Raw genomic sequence first — 20,169 nt, forward strand, 5'->3', positions numbered from 1 at the left:
TAGAGGATACACGGATAGATAGAGGATACACGGATAGATAGAGGATACACAGATAGATAGAGGATACATGGATAGATAGATAGAGGATACACGGATAGATGGATAGATAGATAGATAGAGGATACACAGATAGATAGATAGAGGATACACGGATAGATAGATAGAGGATACACGGATAGATAGAGGATACACGGATAGATAGATAGATAGATGGAGGATACACGGATAGATAGATAGAGGATACACGGATAGATAGATAGATAGAGGATACACGGATAGATAGATAGATAGATAGAGGATACACGGATAGATAGATAGATGGATAGAGGATACACGGATAGATAGATAGATAGAGGATACATGGATAGATAGATAGATAGATAGATAGAGGATACACGGATAGATAGAGGATACATGGATAGATAGATAGATAGAGGATACACAGATAGATAGATAGATAGAGGATACATGGATAGATAGATAGATAGATAGATAGAGGATACACGGATAGATAGATAGACAGATAGAACATAGGTATGTGGATAGCACCAGTGCCAGGGTGCTTTCATTGTGCATTCAGTCTGCTAGATAGATAGAAAATGATATCCATGAAGAGTATTGAAATAGATAGACATGGATAGAAATGTATAAACATAGATTGATATATATTCAAAGATGTAAATAGATTAATCCATGGACATAGTTATATGTATGGTTTATGTAGGTATGTAGATAACACATATATACATGAATGGTTAGATAAATAGTGGATTCCTACACAGATTGACACAAATATAATACACACAGATAAAAAAGATAAGGACAAATAGAGACAGATACAGAATCAGACATAAAGAGCTGTAAATGATGGACACATAAATAGACTTCTATGGATAGTTGTCCATTTTAGTCATTGCTTGTTCTTGACCTTTATTTTTATTTACATTTATAAATTATTTGTTATATTTATAGCCTGCATATTCATAATATAGGGTCTCTGGTTACAGTTGGTGTACAAAAGTAGTATGTATGTACAAAATTGGCTATGTACTGCTTTGTAAGTTTATTTTGCAGATTGAATGTGGAATATTAAGAGATATAATTAGCATATGCAAAATGGATATATATTTGCCTCTGAACCCCCATACTACACACGTATGCTCATGACATATTGATAAATGGTGTACATTGCACTAGAGTTCAGCTATTTTCAATTTCATAATTTTTTTTCTTTCCCCTGGAATATGACCTTTAGTTCTGAAATTAATTATTTAAATGCGAATTAGGATATTGCTTATTGCACATTTCCTTGTAGGTAACTTTTTTGCCTAAGTCATATGAATTGTAGGGATCGACCGATATCGATTTTTTAGGGCCGATTATGATAATCTGTGGAGGTTAAGGCCGATAGCCGTTAATTTATACTGATATTCCGATATAAATTCTCGGCTATTTCTCCCCCCCACCCAACCCCCGCTACGCCGCTGCAGATCATTGATTTAAAGCGATGGGCTGGGCATTATCAGATTATCGGCAAGGTAATTGCCGATACCGATAAAGTTCAAAATCGTGAATATCGGCTGATAATATCAGCCAAACCGATAATTGGTCGATCCCCAATGAATTGTAGTAGAAATTGTGACACAAAAACCACACATACAAATATATATATATACATTTAACATTTAGAAGCACTATAGGTTTAGCATTTGACTCAACTAATCATGAAATTGTGATGCAATGTGTGTATGCCAATACATAAAGCAGATCTACAGTCCACAGGTTATGTTGTGACTCACCCTTTGCTCTACTGACCCTGGGCTTCACCTGGATGGCTTCGTCCAGAGTTGAGCAAGCAAGAGTGTGCTGCGACATAACTCTCAATGCTGCTGGCATAATACCATCAGGATCCTTCAATGCTGCTGGCATAATACCATCAGGATCCCTTCAATGCTGCTGGCATAATACCATCAGGATCCCTCAATGCTGCCGGCCTAATACCATCAGGATCCCTCAATGCTGCTAGCATAATACCATCAGGATCCTTCAATGCTGCTGGCATAATACCATCAGGATCCTTCAATGCTGCTGGCATAATACCATCAGGATCCTTCAATGCTGCTGGCATAATACCATCAGGATCCTTCAATGCTGCTGGCATAATACCATCAGGATCCCTTCAATGCTGCTGGCATAATACCATCAGGATCCCTCAATGCTGCTGGCATAATACCATCAGGATCCATCAATACTGCTGGCATAATACCACCAGGATCCCTCAATGCTGCTGGCCTAATACTATCAGGATCCCTCAATGCTGCCGGCATAATACCATCAGGATCCCTCACTGCTGCCGGCATAATACCACCAGGATCCCTCAATGCTGCTGGCATAATACCATCAGGATCCCTCAATGCTGCTGGCATAATACCATCAGGATCCCTCAATGCTGCCGGCATAATACCATCAGGATCCCTCAATGCTGCCGGCATAATACCATCAGGATCCCTCAGTGCTTCTGACATAATACCATTAGGATCCGTCAATGCTGCTGGCAAAATACCATCAGGATCCCTCATTACTGCCAGCATAATACCATCAGGATCCCTCATTACTGCCAGCATAATACCATTAGGATCCCTCAATGCTGCTGGCATAATACCATCAGGATCCCTCAATGCTGCTGGCATAATACCACCAGGATCCCTCAATGCTGCTGGCATAATACCATCAGGATCCCTCATTACTGCCAGCATAATACCATTAGGATCCCTCAATGCTGCTGGCATAATACCATCAGGATCCCTCAATGCTGCTGGCATAATACCATCAGGATCCCTCATTACTGCCAGCATAATACCATCAGGATCCCTCATTACTGCCAGCATAATACCATTAGGATCCCTCAATGCTGCTGGCATAATACCATCAGGATCCCTCAATGCTGCTGGCATAATACCACCAGGATCCCTCAATGCTGCTGGCATAATACCACCAGGATCCCTCAATGCTGCTGGCATAATACCACCAGGATCCCTCAATGCTGCTGGCATAATACCACCAGGATCCCTCAATGTTGCCAGCATAATACCATCAGGATCCCTCAATGCTGCTGGCATAATACCATCAGGATCCCTCAATGCTGCCGGCCTAATACCATCAGGATTCCTCAATGCTCCTGGCATAATATCATCAGGATCCCTCACTGCTGCCGGCATAATACCATCAGGATCCCTCAAAGCTGCTGGCACAATACCATCAGGATCCCTCAATGCTTCTGACATAATACCATTAGGATCCCTCAATGCTGCTGGCATAATACCACCAGGATCCTTCAATGCTGCTGGCATAATACCATCAGGATCCCTTAATGCTGCTGGCATAATACCATCAGGATCCCTCAATGCTGCTGGCATAATACCATCAGGATCCCTAAATGCTGCTGGCATAATACCACCAGGATCCCTCAATGCTGCCAGCATAATACCATCAGGATCCCTCAATGCTGCTGGCATAATACCACCAGGATCCCTCAATGCTGCCGGCATAATACCATCAGGATCCCTCAATGCTGCTGGCATAATACCATCAGGATCCCTCAATGCTGCTGGCATAATATCATTAGGATCCCTCAATGCTGCTGGCATGATACTATCAGGATCCCTCAATGCTGCTGGCATGATACTATCAGGATCCCTCAATGCTGCCGGCCTAATACCATCAGGATCCCTCAATGCTTCTGGCATAATACCATCAGGATCCCTCAATGCTGCTGGCATAATACCACCAGGATCCCTCAATGCTGCTGGCCTAATACCATCAGGATCCCTCAATGCCACTGGCATAATATCACCAGGATCCCTCAATGCTGCTGGCATAATACCACCAGGATCCCTCAATGCTGCTGGCATAATACCAATAGGATCCCTCATTACTGCTGGCATAATACCATCAGGATCCCTCAATGCTGCTGGCATAATACCATCAGGATCCCTCAATGCTGCCGGCATAATACCATCAGGATCCCTCAATGCTGCTGGCATAATACTACCAAGATCCCTCAATGCTGCCGGCATAATACCATCAGGTTCCCTCAATGGTGCTGGCATAATACCATCAGGATCCCTCAATGCTGCTGGCATAATACCATCAGGATCCCTCAATGCTGCCGGCATAATACCATCAGGATCCCTCAATGCTGCCGGCATAATACCATCAGGATCCCTCAATGCTGCTGGCCTAATACCATCAGGATCCCTCAATGCTGCTAGCATAATACCATCAGGATCCCTAAATGCTGCCGGCATAATACCATCAAGATCCCTCAATGCTGCTGGCATAATACCATCAGGATCCCTCAATGCTGCTGGCATAATATATTCAGGATCCCTCAATGCTGCTGGCATGATACCATCAGGATCCCTCAATACTGCCGGCCTAATACCATCAGGATCCCTAAATGCTGCTGGCATAATACCACCAGGATCCCTCAATGCTGCCAGCATAATACCATCAGGATCCCTCAATGCTGCTGGCATAATACCACCAGGATCCCTCAATGCTGCCGGCATAATACCATCAGGATCCCTCAATGCTGCTGGCGTAATACCATCAGGATCCCTCAATGCTGCTGGCATAATATCATTAGGATCCCTCAATGCTGCTGGCATAATACCATCAGGATCCTTCAATGCTGCTGGCATGATACTATCAGGATCCCTTAATGCTGCCGGCCTAATACCATCAGGATCCCTCAATGCTTCTGGCATAATACCATCAGGATCCCTCACTGCTGGCCTAATACCATCAGGATCCCTCAATGCCGCTGGCATAATATCATCAGGATCCCTCAATGCTGCTGGCATAATACCACCAGGATCCCTCAATGCTGTTGGCATAATACCACCAGGATCCCTCAATGCTGCTGGCATAATACCACCAGGATCCCTCAATGCTGCTGGCATAATACCATCAGGATCCCTCATTACTGCCGACATAATACCATCAGGATCCCTCAATGCTGCTGGCATAATACCATCAGGATCCCTCAATGCTGCTGGCATAATACCACCAGGATCCCTCAATGCTGCTGGCATAATACCACCAGGATCCCTCAATGCTGCCGGCATAATACTACCAAGATCCCTCAATGCTGCTGGCGCAATACCATCAGGATCCCTCAATGCTGCTGGCATAATACCATCAGGATCCCTCAATGCTGCTGGCATAATACCACCAGGATCCCTCAATGCTGCCAGCATAAAACCATCGGGATCCCTCAATGCTGCTGGCATAATACCACCAGGATCCTTCAATGCTGCCAGCATAATACCATCAGGATCCCTCAATGCTGCCGGCATAATACCATCAGGATCCCTCAATGCTGCTGGCATAATACCACCAGGATCCCTCAATGCTGCTGGCATAATACCATCAGGATCCTTCAATGCTGCTGGCATGATACTATCAGGATCCCTCAATGCTGCCGGCCTAATACCATCAGGATCCCTTAATGCTTCTGGCATAATACCATCAGGATCCCTCACTGCTGGCCTAATACCATCAGGATCCCTCAATGCCGCTGGCATAATACCACCAGGATCCCTCAATGCTGCCGGCATAATACCATCAGGATCCCTCAATGCTGCCGGCATAATACCATCAGGATCCCTCAATGCTGCTGGCAAAATACCATCAGGATCCCTCAATGCTGCTGGTATAATACCACCAAGATCCCTCAATGCTGCTGGCAAAATACCATCAGGATCCCTCAATGCTGCTGGCAAAATACCATCAGGATCCCTCAATGCTGCCGGCATAATACTACCAAGATCCCTCAATGCTGCTGGCATAATACCATCAGGATCCCTCAATGCTGCTGGCATAATACCATCGGGATCCCTCAATGCTGCTGGCATAATACCACAAGGATCCCTCAATGCTGCCAGCATAATACCATCAGGATTCCTCAATGCTGCCGGCATAATACCATCAGGATCCCTCAATGCTGCTGGCATAATACCATCAGGATCCCTCAATGCTGCTGGTATAATACCACCAGGATCCCTCAATGCTGCTGGCATAATACCATCAGGATCCCTCAATGCTGCTGGCATAATACCATCAGGATTCCTCAATGCTGCCGGCATAATACCATCAGGATCCCTCAATGCTGCTGGCATAATACCATCAGGATCCCTCAATGCTGCTGGTATAATACCACCAGGATCCCTCAATGCTGCCGGCATAATACTACCAAGATCCCTCAATGCTGCTGGCGTAATACCATCAGGATCCCTCAATGATGCTGGCATAATACCATCGGGATCCCTCAATGCTGCTGGCACAATACCACCAGGATCCCTCAATGCTGCCAGCATAATACCATCAGGATCCCTCAATGCTGCCGGCATAATACCATCAGGATCCCTAAATACTGCTGGCATAATACCCTCAGGCTTCTTCTGTGCTGTGCATGAAGCTATCGCATTGCCTCCTTCCTTATCTCCATTACTTTACAGTATCTCTATTGTTTCCTCACTTGAGTCACATTACTAGAATCAGGCACAGAGTTGCCACCTGATTTTTTGCTGGAGAGAATAAAGAACAATATTGCAGACGGCTAATGTTTTTATGGATGTTTTGGAAAACCATAATGAATTCATGTATAAAGATTACTAGTAACATAGGTCTGCACACCAGAATACTGATAAGAACACATTTACTGTGAACTGTAAAATGATGTGGATTATAGACATTGGCAACCCTGTTCAGATGCACTTGGCTTTATATTCACAAATACAATGGTAGAGCCCTCCCCAGTTTTGAACCCTTATAAGGGTAATTATTTAGTGTTTGCATGTGTTTTAGGTGTGTATGTGCTGCAGGTTGGTGGTGGTTGCCCTGGTATCTGGAAGAGTTTGCCTCCAGAGAGATGACAACCTGCAGTGTTGGCTGGGTAGCTCCGTGCACTGGTCGTGTACAATTTCATTCGCCCAATGCCGCGCTGTATATTATAAATTCAGCAGAGGACATGGTTTAAGTGCTCACATCAGAGTACAGGATTGTGTGCACGTTTGAGACAAAAGTTCTGCAGTAGAGAGGGATCTTGGCGGAAACTGAGGTGTCAGTCTGCGCTGAAAGTCAGACTACAGGGATAGGTCACAGTCAGTGGTGCATTGTAGCAGATAAAGACTGTTTGGGTTAATCGGAGAGGCATCTGCTTATAGGACAGGGCAGAGACTGGAGTATAGTGGAGATAATGGTCTAGCCAGAAGGGGCTAGTGGGTGTATTGAGGGCAAGCAACAGACCACCTGCCTTTATACCAGTGTTTCCCAACCAGGGTGCCCTCCAGCTGTTGCAAAACTACAACTTTCAGCATGCCCAGACAGCCTTTAGAAGTTGTAGTTTTGCAATAGCTGGAGGCACCCTGGCAGGGCCAGACTGGGACCGAAAATAGGCCCGGCCATTGTAAACTAAGCAGCCCATTGCAGGCATGGGTGTGGCTATGTAAAGGCGGGGCCACAAAGGGGAGGGGACAAATGTATACAGGCCAAATCCTTTATACTGAAACCCATATTATCAATAATAACAGTATATAAGGAGAAAATATTATCACCATACATATTACCATCATACTGTTACTGGCCAAATCCTGTATACTGAGACCCATATTACCAATAATACCAGTATGCAAGGAGGAATATTATCACCATACATATTACCATCATACTGCTACTGACCAAATCCTGTATACTGAGACACACAGACAGACAGACAGACATACACACAGACATACACACAGACAGACACACACACACACAGACACATATACACACACAAACACAGACACACTCACCTTAGCGCTTATTTTCTCCGGTGGAGGCCTGACGAGTGACGTCACTGACATCCTCCTGCGTGGGTCAGCGGAGGAACGTCACTTGTGTGATGTCACTCGCCAGACCCGGGCCAGCCGGCAGGCTCACTGTCTTAAAGTGGCCGCTGCGCTATTGCACCACAGCCGCTTTAAAACAGTGAGCAACGGCAGCGCTAAGACCCGGGGCCAGGGGCGGACTGACCGGCCGGTTCGATCGGATGTTGTCCAGGGGCCCGGCTGGGTAAAGCCGCTGCTAATGAGCACCAGGACACTCGATCCCAAGCAGACAGTGCTGGTTTCTCCTGTATGTGCGGTACACGCACATACAGCAGAATGCGTCTACTCTGTGTGATCCGCATCTACAGCTCACACAGAGGAGACGTAACCTCCACCCCCATGCAGTGTAGGCGCCGATGACGTCACTCATTGCCGCCTGCACTGTGGAGGGGAGAAGATGTGGGCTCCTGCTGCTGAGGAGATCGATGCGTGGGATATCAGGTGAGCATCATTCTTTTTTAAACCATTCAAGGGGTGGGGGGGCTTAACTGCTGCCTACACCTATGTGTGTGTGTGTGTGTGTGTGTGTGGGGGGGGGGTGATAACTGATGTTTGTACCTATGGAGAAAGAAATGGGGGGATAAACTGCTGCCTATACCTATGGGGACAGGGGGAGGGGGGAATAACTGCTGCCTATACCTATGGGGAAAGGGGGGGGGGGATTTAACTGCTGCCTATACCTATGGGGAAAGGAGGGTTAACTGCTGCCTATACCTATGGGGAAAGGGGGGGGGATTAACTGGGGCCTATACCTATGGGGAAAGGGGGGATTAACTGCTGCCTATACCTATGGGGGAGGGATTAACTGCTGCCTTTACCTATGGGGGGGGGGGTGTTAACTGATGCTTATATCTATGGGGAAAGGCGGGGGGAGGATTAACTGCTGCCAATACCTATGGGGAAAGGGCGAGCTAACTGCTGCCTACTATACCTATGGGGAAAGGGGGGGGGGGTGTTAACTGCTGCCTATACCTATGGGGAAAGGGGAGGTTAACTGCTGCCTATACCTATGGGGAAACCCCCTTCCCCCCCTGGATTAACTGCTGTAATGCATATGCCTATGGGGAAAGGGGGGGGGGGGTAATTGCTGCCTATACGGAAAGCGGGGGTTAACTGCTGCCTATACCTATGGGGAAAGGGGGGGGGGAGGGTTAACTTCTGCCTATACCTATGGGGAAAGGGGGGTTAACTGCTGCCTATACTTATGGGGAAAGGAGGGGTTAACTGCTGCCTATACCTATGGGGAAAGGGGGGGGGATTAACTGCTGCCCATACCTATGGCGGGAAAGGGAGGAGGGATTATCTGCTGGGGGGGGGGGTGATTAACTGCTGCCTATACTTATGGGGAAAGGGGGGGGATTAACTGCTGCCTATACCTATGGGGAAAAGGGGGGTTAACTGCGGCCTGTACCTATGGGAAAAGGGGGGGGATTAGCTGCAACCTATACCTATGGGGAAAGGGGAGAATTAACTGCTGCCTATACCTATGGGGAAAGGGGGGGGGGTTAACTGCTGCCTATACCTATGGGGAAAGGGGAGATTAACTGCTGCCTATACCTGCAGGGAAATGGGGGCGGGTAACTGTTGCCTATACCTATGGCAAAAGGGGGGGGGGGGATTAACTGCTGCCTATACCTACGGGAAAAGAGGGAGATTAACAGCTGCCTATACCTATGGGAAAAGGGGGGTGGGGATTAACTGCTGCCTACACCTATGGGGAAAGGGGGCGTTAACTGCTGTCTATACCTACGGGGAAAGGGGAGGGGGTGTTAACTGCTGCCTATACCTATGGCGAAAGGGGGGGGGATTAACTGCTGCCTATACCTATGAGGAAAGGGGGGGATTAACTGCTGCCTATACCTATGGGAAAAGGGGGGATTAACAGCTGCCTATACCTATGGGAAAGGGGGGGATTAACTGCTGCCTATACCTATGGGGAAAGGGGGGGGGGGTTAACTCTGTTCCTATACCTACATGGGAGGGGGTTAACTCTGCTACCTATACCTACAGGGAAGGGGGGGGGGGCTACCTAACTTTATACCTGGATGCCTAACTACTTACCTACATACCTGGCTACCTAACTATGTACATACCTGGCCTTCATACATAGCTGGCTTACTGCCTAGCTAGCCCCCTACCTACCTACTTGGCTAGTCACCTACCTACATATCTAGCTTCCTGATCTACCTACCTAGTTACCTATTTGCTTGGCTACTTACCTACCTGCCCTTTTACTGTGCAGGACACAAAGGAGGGCATTATTACAGTTTGTGGGCCTATAGATGGGCAGATTTTGTAGAGGAGGGGAGGACACTGAAAAAATTTAGAGTATGACATGTTTGTCCTGCAGGTGTTAAGAGATTGACATGGCGGTCTGATCCGCACGGAGAAGAAAATGAAAGAGGATGGCGCTGATCAGAAAAGACGTAATTATGAGTCCCAAAATGTAACTGTAATCAGTTATATGGTGTACACATCCTGTGCAGACTCCCTCTGCTCCACGGCTGCTCGCCTCCACAGCTGTTATCTACCTCCATATGATCCTGTATATAATCACTTATATTGTATACAGATTCTTTATAGTATACTGGTCTGTGTATAGTGGTTTTATTCAGTACAGTATGGCAGTATTATCCAGTTATTGTGTGGTGGTATATATTTACTCCTTGTATACCAGTATTATTGGTCATGGAAATTTACCTACATTAAAGTGTTTCATACATAACTAAATTTTTGGTTATTGTGTTTGGGATTTGGGTGGAATAGGGGCGTGACAGACGATTGACGAGCTGCGGAGCTTTGCAGGGGGCCCTTGCCTTTTTTTGGGGTCTGGGGGCCCCAAGTGTTGTCAGTCCACCCCTGCCTGGGGCTATTGGGGTAACACCCGGGGCTATAGCCCTGATAGCCCCCCCGGCGACGCCCCTGGAGCGCCATCCAATATATGCAGCGATTCAGCTGAGTAAACTGGCCACAACTGATGGCCAAGCACATGACTTGTCTATGGTCTGGCACCCACTTATTTCTGTAGGCTGGAAAATGTGCTGCTCAATGGAATCAGTCTGGATCAGTTCGATCACCAGCTAGATCACTACATATATGTGATGGCACCCTAAGAAAAAATCCCCATTACCCTCCCCCCCTCTAAATCTGTATAATCTGAAAACAAAGAGAAAGGGGGAACATGATCAAAACCTTTAGACATGTTAAAGGGGTTCATAAGGTTATTAAAAAAGTAAGAAACTAAACACAAGAACAGGGGGGCACAATCTGAGGTTAGTGGTGGAGAAGATCTGAAGCAACTTCAGAAAATATTATTTTACTGAAAGAGTAGTAGATGCTTGGTATAAACTTTCAGCAGATGTGGTTGGTAAATCAGCTGTAAGTAAATGCAAACCTGCCTGGGTTAAACATATAGGGAGAGATAATATAAGGACAGACTAGATGGACCAGGGGGTTGTTTTTCTTCTGGATGTGAGATGACAGGCTGTACATGCTGTGTTGTTTAAATTCCTGGCCTCAAATAAAAGCATTCTAGTTCTTAGAACTACTGTGTGGTCTCTTTGCTTCACCCTGCATCAAGGGGAATAACATCTACCCCTGACAGGTCTGTGCCCTCACCTTGCAGGACGCTGCCATTCTCAAGCGCTCATACGTATTAGACAGCAGTAGGATGATGAATGATCGTCTGAGGAATTATCAGTTTGCAGCATTAAATCCATATTGGCCATTATAGTTATTCAGACTGGACATACATAATCACTGACAGCAGGCAAAGAGTGAATGGTCTTTCTGGGAATATTCTGGAACATTCTGAGAACATTCTGAAAGATTGTTTGAACACTAAAGATCTTTCCTGGATAAAAAGATTTTTCATTTGACTATTGGCAGAAATTTTGAAACACAGCCGACTTCTTTGTAGAGGATGACAAACTAAACTGATCATTCGCTGTTGAATTTCAATCAAAGAATAGTTGTTTTGGTGGAAATTGTCTATTTTTATCAGCATTAACCCCCCGACCCATGATGTACATTTACATTATAGGTTGGGTAAGGGAGTATAGCCCGGGGAAGATACCGATGCCCAGGCCTTACCCAGGTGGTGTTTGCTGCTATCTGCTGACTAATGACAGACATAGGAGATCACTCTGATGACCATAACTGTTTAGATGCTACAATCAATAGCAATTGCAGCATGTAATCAGTTTTTAGATGCTTCATTGGTGGTGCATGGGCATAAACCCATGGGCTGTCAGTGCAGCCCAAGGTGTTAGCTAGGCCTAGGTGGTATATGCTGTGGCTTGGCTATTGATACAGGTATAGATCACATAGAAAAAGTGTTTAAGAAAGCAAAAAAAGTGTGTGTGTGTATATATATATATATATATATATATATATATATATATATATAGTGATAATGATAAAACTATAGCTCACGGCCTAAAAAATTAGCCCTCTTACAGCTCGGCAGGAGGCAAAAATGTATAGGAGTCAGAAGGATAGGGGATAAGATGTATGATCGCAGGGGTTCCACTGCTGGGGACCCCCATGATCTTTGCACAGAATACCAGGGGCTGCACCGAGATCGCAAGGGTCCCCAGCAATGGGACCCCTGCAATCAGACATCTTATCCTGTGTCCTTTGCATAGGGTATAAGATGTATAAAGCCGGAATATCCCTTTTTTTTTTTTTTCTTTGTTATATTTATTTTGTATTATTGGAATCGTGCTTACCTGTAGAATAAATTTAACATGTCAGTTTTACCAATTCACTAAATTATGCAGTTTCATTTTTTGTTCAATTTGACCTACAAATATTATTTTTTTCTGGCTTCATAATACATTGTATGGTACAACTTATGCGATAGAAAATGGTGTGATTAGTACACAATAGTGTCTGCAGCTTCTAACAGCTTGGAGAAACACATGGAAGGGACCTAAGAGCCACAAGTCAACATATTGGGAACACTGTATTTGAGAATGCAGGTAAAACAGGTGATGATGCTTTTTTATTTTATTTTATTTTTTTAAATTCCGGGAGCCAATTTTAGTAAAACATTAACAGCGTACCTATCATAGCATGTAAGTCACTAGGAAGGCTGAAAGAGTCGCTAATGTGAAATAAAATGTTGAATTCAGCAGCTTTGAGGAGTCTTGTTTATGTTTTTTGTACTCAGTGTATAAGAAGGTGGTTTTCTACCATTCAGTGTCATCAAAGCCAACAATTATCTATACTAAGTGGTGATCCTGTGCCTGTTACTTTTCCTATACATGGATAGATATCCGCTCACCTGATTGCTCTTTGTCTGGAACTGATTTAAAGCCTAAATGATGGCGCTGGTTTCCTGTTCCTAAACCAGTTAGTGGAAATACCTCAGTCAAGAAACATTCATTCATTGCTTCCCTCTTCTTTAAAAATCAAATCAAATGGAACAGGAAACTAATCCAAAAGGAAATATATACAAAATCACTGAACAAAGGCTTCTCTGGATAGATGATAAGTGAGGAGACAAGATGTGTTTTTATGGAATGTATGGGGGCATCCCACTAAATAAACACTCCTGTCCTATTAGCAGTATTCTTAGATTTTTTTGTGCACTAAGAGCTTTGAAGGAAAATTATAGAATGAATGTTATAAAATGTGTGATACAGCAGTGTGCATATTGTGTGCCTTCTTAAAAAAGCCAATAATAAAAAGGTTAAAGGGGTACTCTGGTGAAAAACGTTTTTTATTTTTTTTATTTTTTAAATCAACTGGTGCCAGAAAGTTAAACAGATTTGTAAATTACTTCTATTAAAAATTCTTAATCCTTCCTGTACTTATTAGCTGCTGAATACTACAGTGGAAATTATTTTCCGTTTGAAACACAGAGCTGTCTGCTGACATCATGAGCACAGTGCTCTCTGCTGACATCTCTGTCCATTTTAGGAACTGCCAGCGTAAAAGGAAATCCCCATAGCAAACATATGCTGTTCTGGACAGTTCATAAAATGGACAGAGATGTCAGCAGAGACCACTGTGCTCGTGATGTCAGCAGAGAGCTCTGTGTTTCTAAAAGAAAATAATTACTGATGTAGTATTAAGCAGCTAATAAGTACAGGAAGGATTAAGATTTTTTAATAGAAGTAATTTACAAATCTGTTTCACTTTCTGGCACCAGTTGATAAAAAAAAAAAAAAAAAAACGTTTTTCACCGGAGTACCCCTTTAAGTGATTTATATACAGTTTTACCTAGTTAAAGCCATATACTGCTCATAGGTTAGTTGATCTCTTGCTTTGCAACATTGGTTTCTGAATGAACAACTGATACAAGGCACATGAGTGAACTCCAATCAAAATAATGTATTTTTTGTTGATAAAAATAGAAAACATGATGGTGAGGTATTTCTACCATGTTCAAGTAAAATAACTTGTTTGGCTTTGGCTGAGCAGCAATGTGTCACGACAACCCCAGCACCCAGTCTCTGCAGAACTCTGCTTCCTAGTGCTATGATACACTTCTCAGCCGATTACTGGTGTCCTGCTGCATCCAGTGATTGGCTGAACTGCATTGTAATGTATTAACCAAAGCACCAGAAAGTGCAGAGCAGTGGTGACTGGGCACTATGATACAAGAGGCTGCAGGGGATTGCGCATTTGGCTGCTTACCTCAGCTGAGCCACACACTCGGTTCACACTCCTCGCTGCAGGCTCTGGACTTTCTTTTCTGCACTGTTGCAGGCAGCGACAGTGGTTTCCAGCACACCCCATAGGGGCCGCACATGTGCACAGGCTGTCACTTCAAGGATCCGTGCACATCCTTGATTCCTGTCCTTCTCCAATCCCTGCCAGGCACCACCTATATGAGAACACTCCTCATTTCCTGTGGTGCCTGAGCAATGTTGTGTATCTCCACACCAAATGTATCTGTCTGTTTTTCTGTGAACCTGCATCCTTGACCAAGCCTGTTACCTGACTCTGCTTGGATTGTTGACCAGGCCTCTGTTGATCAAGCCTACTCCGTCTGGCTGCATCTGAGCTCCTCAGAGCTGCTATTTTAACTGCTTCAGCTCAGCTATACACCAAGTCAGCTGTGCTTCATCAGACTCTATTGCTGAACGTGCACTGGGGCGTTCTGGCCAGCCTGGCCAGCTGCCACTTAACCGGGACCATTCTTGGGGTAGCGACCCGGTGTCTTCCCTGCAGCTGAAGTCCAGCTTCCACAACCTGGAGCGGGATAAAGGTGAAAACCAGGGGAACACTTAGGCCATGTTCACACGTCTGGAATTTCCATGCGGAATTCCGAATTGGAATTCCACCAGAGATTCGACAGCAGCAGAGTCCTATTGTATTCAATTGGATTCTGCTGTGCAGTGCCCACTGCGCTGTCCAATTTCTGTGTCCATTCTTCCTGTGGAATCCTCACGGAATGTATAGCTGTCTATGAGACAGCGCATTGCCGTGCGGTCCTAGTCTGCAGAATGTCCGCACGGAAAATCTTCCGGACGTGTGAACATAGCCTTAGACTCTACTCCCAAACTGGTAAGTGCCAAAGCGAGTCCATATGCATTGGGGTGTTACAGAGCAAGGTAAGTCGATACTTTTTTATTTTATCAGACAGCCTGGGCACATTTCCTTAAAAACTACTTTTTGCTGGACAACCCCTTTAAAATGTGACAGTGTGTGCCAAAAAATGCTTTAAGGTCTGATGCTGTTTAAGATCTGCCTGGCATCCCCACTGCTGTATCCATCCAATAAAAGTCTGGACTAGAGAAGACTCGTGAGTGCCCCTGTACTCTCTTTCTCTCATTTGTTATGATTAAACAAAATAATAGTTGGTCTAAACTTGGGCTGGATCGTCTATGAATGTGACAGATTTATCAAACAGCCTTGGCTACTGTGATCGATCTGTCACATTCTTAGACGATCCAGCCTAAAGGCCCTTTTACTGTTTTGTTTATTAGTCAAATGAGGTTCAGTGATCAGCGAATGAGCAAGCATGTTCATTGGCTGTTTGAATTGGTTCTGCACCCATTATATATTTCTATCCGTTGTAAACAGGTGTTGTGCATCTGACAGTGATATATATACATATATATATAGGTCCACAAGATTGATCAGGTCTTGTGAAGGCTCAGGAAACACAGTGATCAGCGCTCATCATCTGCAGCCTGTCTGTATAAAATGGCCCCTAGTTTACATTATCTAATAAATCTGGGCAATTGTCATGTATATTTCTCTATTATTGAAAAATAATTAAAAATAGAGTTCTACTCAAGGAAAAATGTTTCCTCAAAGTGTTTTTATATCTCAGTAGACAAAGCCCTTTTATTTCTAATGTTACATCTGGCTCTCATCGTTTGTGTCATCATTTGTGGCTGCTGTGCACTTCCAAGACCTTGTACATGATGCATAACTTTTTTTTATTTTTTAGCTCAAATTTCCAAACTTCCAAAGGGCATAATGGGAGACCAACTTGCTTTTATTATTGACACTTTTCATATAATTTACTTTATGTTCAATCATTATTAAACACTGTGACATGTTTTTTTCAGCCTGTAAATGTGTAGCTTATCACTCAATAAAATGCATCCTGTTGCTGTTGACAGCTCACATCCAAGCCGCCCGTGCCCTGATGATAACTGGATCTTTCCTGGGGCTTCCTGCTGTCTTCCTGCTTCTCTCTGCCATGCCCTGCATCCGAATGGGCCATGACCCTGGAACCGAGAAATACAAGCGCTTTACCCTGGGTGGAGTGCTGATCGTCATTTTGGGTAAGACATGAAAGAAATGCTCAGTGGGGAATATTTATGATGGTTTTCCATTGGGATGTACAGCAGAACTAATTTGGTTTCAGTACTTTTAATAGCCAGTAAAATATGTGTCATCTTTTATCACTGACACATGTAGATTGCCATATATGAATTATATTTATTATATCATAGTTTTTCTTCTTTCTGTTTTTGTACATTTTGCTTAATAAGGACTTTTATTAAAAGTCTGAAGTGGAAACTAATGTTTTTATTGAGTCTTAAGTCGACACCGGGAAGTTGTCTTTATATTAAAGGATGTGACCTTTAGACTTCTAATACATTTTTAATATATAGATGATGTTGTTTTAGACTTAAAAGTGCTTAATTACTTCTATGCTGAATTACAGTAAAGGGCACTATCATTATCCTGCTGTAGCTAAGGTTAGCTGAAGAGACAACAGAGAATTTGGCTATATATTTATGGCAAATACCAAATATTAGTAACTAATGGTTCAAGTGATCAGCCCTGATATACATAGTAAGATCATGCATTTCAACTTTATACAGTATAATACTATAATGAACACATAATTCTCAGTTTTAGCAATAAAAAAAATGGTGATTTATTAAAAATGGTTAATGCATTCTGTGCTAACAATTGTTATATGTTTCATAGGCAGGAAACGAAAATAGAGTATCAGCATTATTCAGGGACACAAAGGCCAAGGCCAATGTTAGCATGAAAATCTCTGTATGCGTGTATATATATATGTCACGATGCCGGCTGGCGGGTAGTGGATCCTCTGTGCCAGAGAGGGATTGGCGTGGACCGTGCTAGTGGATCGGTTCTAAGTCACTACTGGTTTTCACCAGAGCCCGCCGCAAAGCGGGATGGTCTTGCTGCGGCGGTAGTGACCAGGTCGTATCCACTAGCAACGGCTCAACCTCTCTGGCTGCTGAAGATAGGCGCGGTACAAGGGAGTAGACAGAAGCAAGGTCGGACGTAGCAGAAGGTCGGGGCAGGCAGCAAGGATCGTAGTCAGGGGCAACGGCAGGAGGTCTGGAACACAGGCTAGGAACATACAAGGAACGCTTTCACTGGCACAATGGCAACAAGATCCGGCAGGGAAGTGCAGGGGAAGTGAGGTGATATAGGGAAGTGCACAGGTGAAGACACTAATTGGAATCACTGCGCCAATCAGCGGCGCAGTGGCCCTTTAAATCGCAAAGACCCGGCGCGCGCGCGCCCTAGGGAGCGGGGCCGCGCGCGCCGGGACAGGACCGAGGGAGAGCGAGTCAGGTACGGGAGCCGGGGTGCGCATCGCGAGCGGGCGCTACCCGCATCGCGAATCGCATCCCGGCTGGAAGCAGAATCGCAGCGCCCCGGGTCAGTGGATCTGACCGGAGCGCTGCAGCGGAGAGAGTGTAGCGAGCGCTCCGGGGAGGAGCGGGGACCCGGAGCGCTCGGCGTAACAATATATATATATATATACTAGCTGAATACCTGGCGTTGCCCGGTTTTTCCTTCCTAATCCTTGTTGGGGAGGAAAATAAACATAGGAGGAAGCTTTTGACTTCATATCCTGTCCTCATATACTGTTATCATATCCCAACCCCATATCCTGACCTCCTATCCCGTCATCATATCTCAACCTCATATCCCATCCTCACATCTCATCCACATATCCTGTCCTTCTATCCCATCCTCCTATCCCGACCTCCTATCCCGAGCTCCTATTCCGACCTCCTATCTCGTCCTCCTATCTCGACCTCCTATCTTGACCTCCTATCATGACCTCCTATCCCATCCTCCTATCTCGACCTTCTATCTCGACCTACTATCACAACCTCCTATCCTTTCCCCCTTCCCCTCCTCCTATCCCGTCCTCCTATCCTGTCCTCATATCCCATCCTCATATCCCATCCTCCTATGCCAACCTCCTATCCCTGACCTCCTATCCCCGACCTCCTATCGCAACCTCCTATGCCGTCCTCCTATCCCATCCTCCTATCCCATCCTCCAATTCCGTCCTCCAATCCCATCCTCCAATCCTGTCCTCCTATCCCAAACTCCTATTCCAAACTCCTATCCCAACATCCTATCCCGACCCGTAATATGTGTACCAGGTATTGAAATATCTCCAGCCGTACGGAAGTTATGTGGGAACATACATTTCCCATTGATTTGCATGGGACTTGCTGGAACATACACACATACACATACACAAATTGAGTTTTATACATATATATATATATATATATATATATATATATATATATATATGATAATATGAAGATTATATATATATTAATCTTCATGTTTTAAAATTAGCTTCTTATAAGAAGAAAGTATTGGATCATTAGTGGTATACTATTAAATAGAAAAATGAGAAATTGATATGTTAAAATTGGGTGGTACATGGTCCCTTTCCATAAGGTCAAGAGCTGAAATCAGGAAAACATCGTGTTCCATGTCTAATGGATGTGCACAAAACTGAGAACAGTTCATTTGACCAACAAGTACAGTAGGCCGATGATCCTATATGTTTGCTGGTATATTTTTTTGTGGCTTATACAACTTTGGCTAGAATGTCAGTATTGAGGAGTATTGATTCATTTCCCTTGTTTAAAGTGAATAGAATTATATATTCGATTTTTATCTTCCTTTTTTCCTCCTTTTCTCTTCTTCTTACCCCCAGGCTAAATGACAAATTGGAACCCTTAGGCTATGTTCACACGACTATGTTCTCACTCCACCGACTGCGTGCATCAGCATAACGTGTTGGACCGGTGATAGGACTGCATGGGAATGCACCGTCTCATAGATGGCAATGCGTTTCGTGTAGAGTCCGCAGAAAGAATGAACGTGTATATTCTTTCTGCAGACACGGAAGTCAAAATTCAGCCGTGTGCACAGCACAGCAGAATCCCATTGAATTCAATGGGACTCTGCTGCAGCGGAATCTCAGTGGAGAATTACAATGCGGAATCCTGCACAGAAATTACGAGGTGTGAACATAGCCTCAGCTACGTTCAGACCTTGGAATGTCCGCACAAAAAGTCTCCATGCGGACATTCCGGAGACTGCGGGGGCCATCTCATTGACGGCTATGCATTCCGTGCGGAGTCCGCAGAAAGAATAAACAGGTTCATTCTTTTTGAGGACACAGAAATCGGAATTTCCGTGCCAGAAATATCTGGCATGGAAATTTCCCCGTGTGCACAGAGCAGCAGAATCCCATTGAATTCAACGGGACTCTGCTAAGGTGTAAACATGGCCTTAGATAAAACAATATGGTCACACGTGTAGATTAAAAAGTATACCTATGTATAGTTTTAATATGCAGAAATAATAAAAAGACTAATATGCAATCATTTGCACCTCCAAAATACCTAGGAACACCAGTCTGCATTCAGGTTAGGGGATCACCAGCCCATTGTAAACATAAACATATATCTATGCTATTTCATATTTTCACTATATGTCCCCTTTCCCCTCTGGAAAT

At 44.5% G+C, this 20,169-nt stretch overlaps 1 protein-coding gene across 1 annotated transcript in view; it reads left to right on the forward strand.

Moving 5' to 3' along the window:
* The window catches only part of CLDN11 (claudin 11), a 45,933-nt gene that overhangs the window by 1,443 nt on the left and 24,321 nt on the right, over positions 1-20,169 (forward strand). The window contains exon 2 of the mRNA XM_056563197.1: positions 16,520-16,684. Coding sequence (XP_056419172.1) covers positions 16,520-16,684 — 165 coding nt within the window. The remainder of the gene's footprint in view (positions 1-16,519; positions 16,685-20,169) is intronic.

The sequence above is a fragment of the Hyla sarda genome, chromosome 3 (genome assembly GCF_029499605.1).
Source record: "Hyla sarda isolate aHylSar1 chromosome 3, aHylSar1.hap1, whole genome shotgun sequence".
NCBI lineage: Eukaryota > Metazoa > Chordata > Amphibia > Anura > Hylidae > Hyla > Hyla sarda.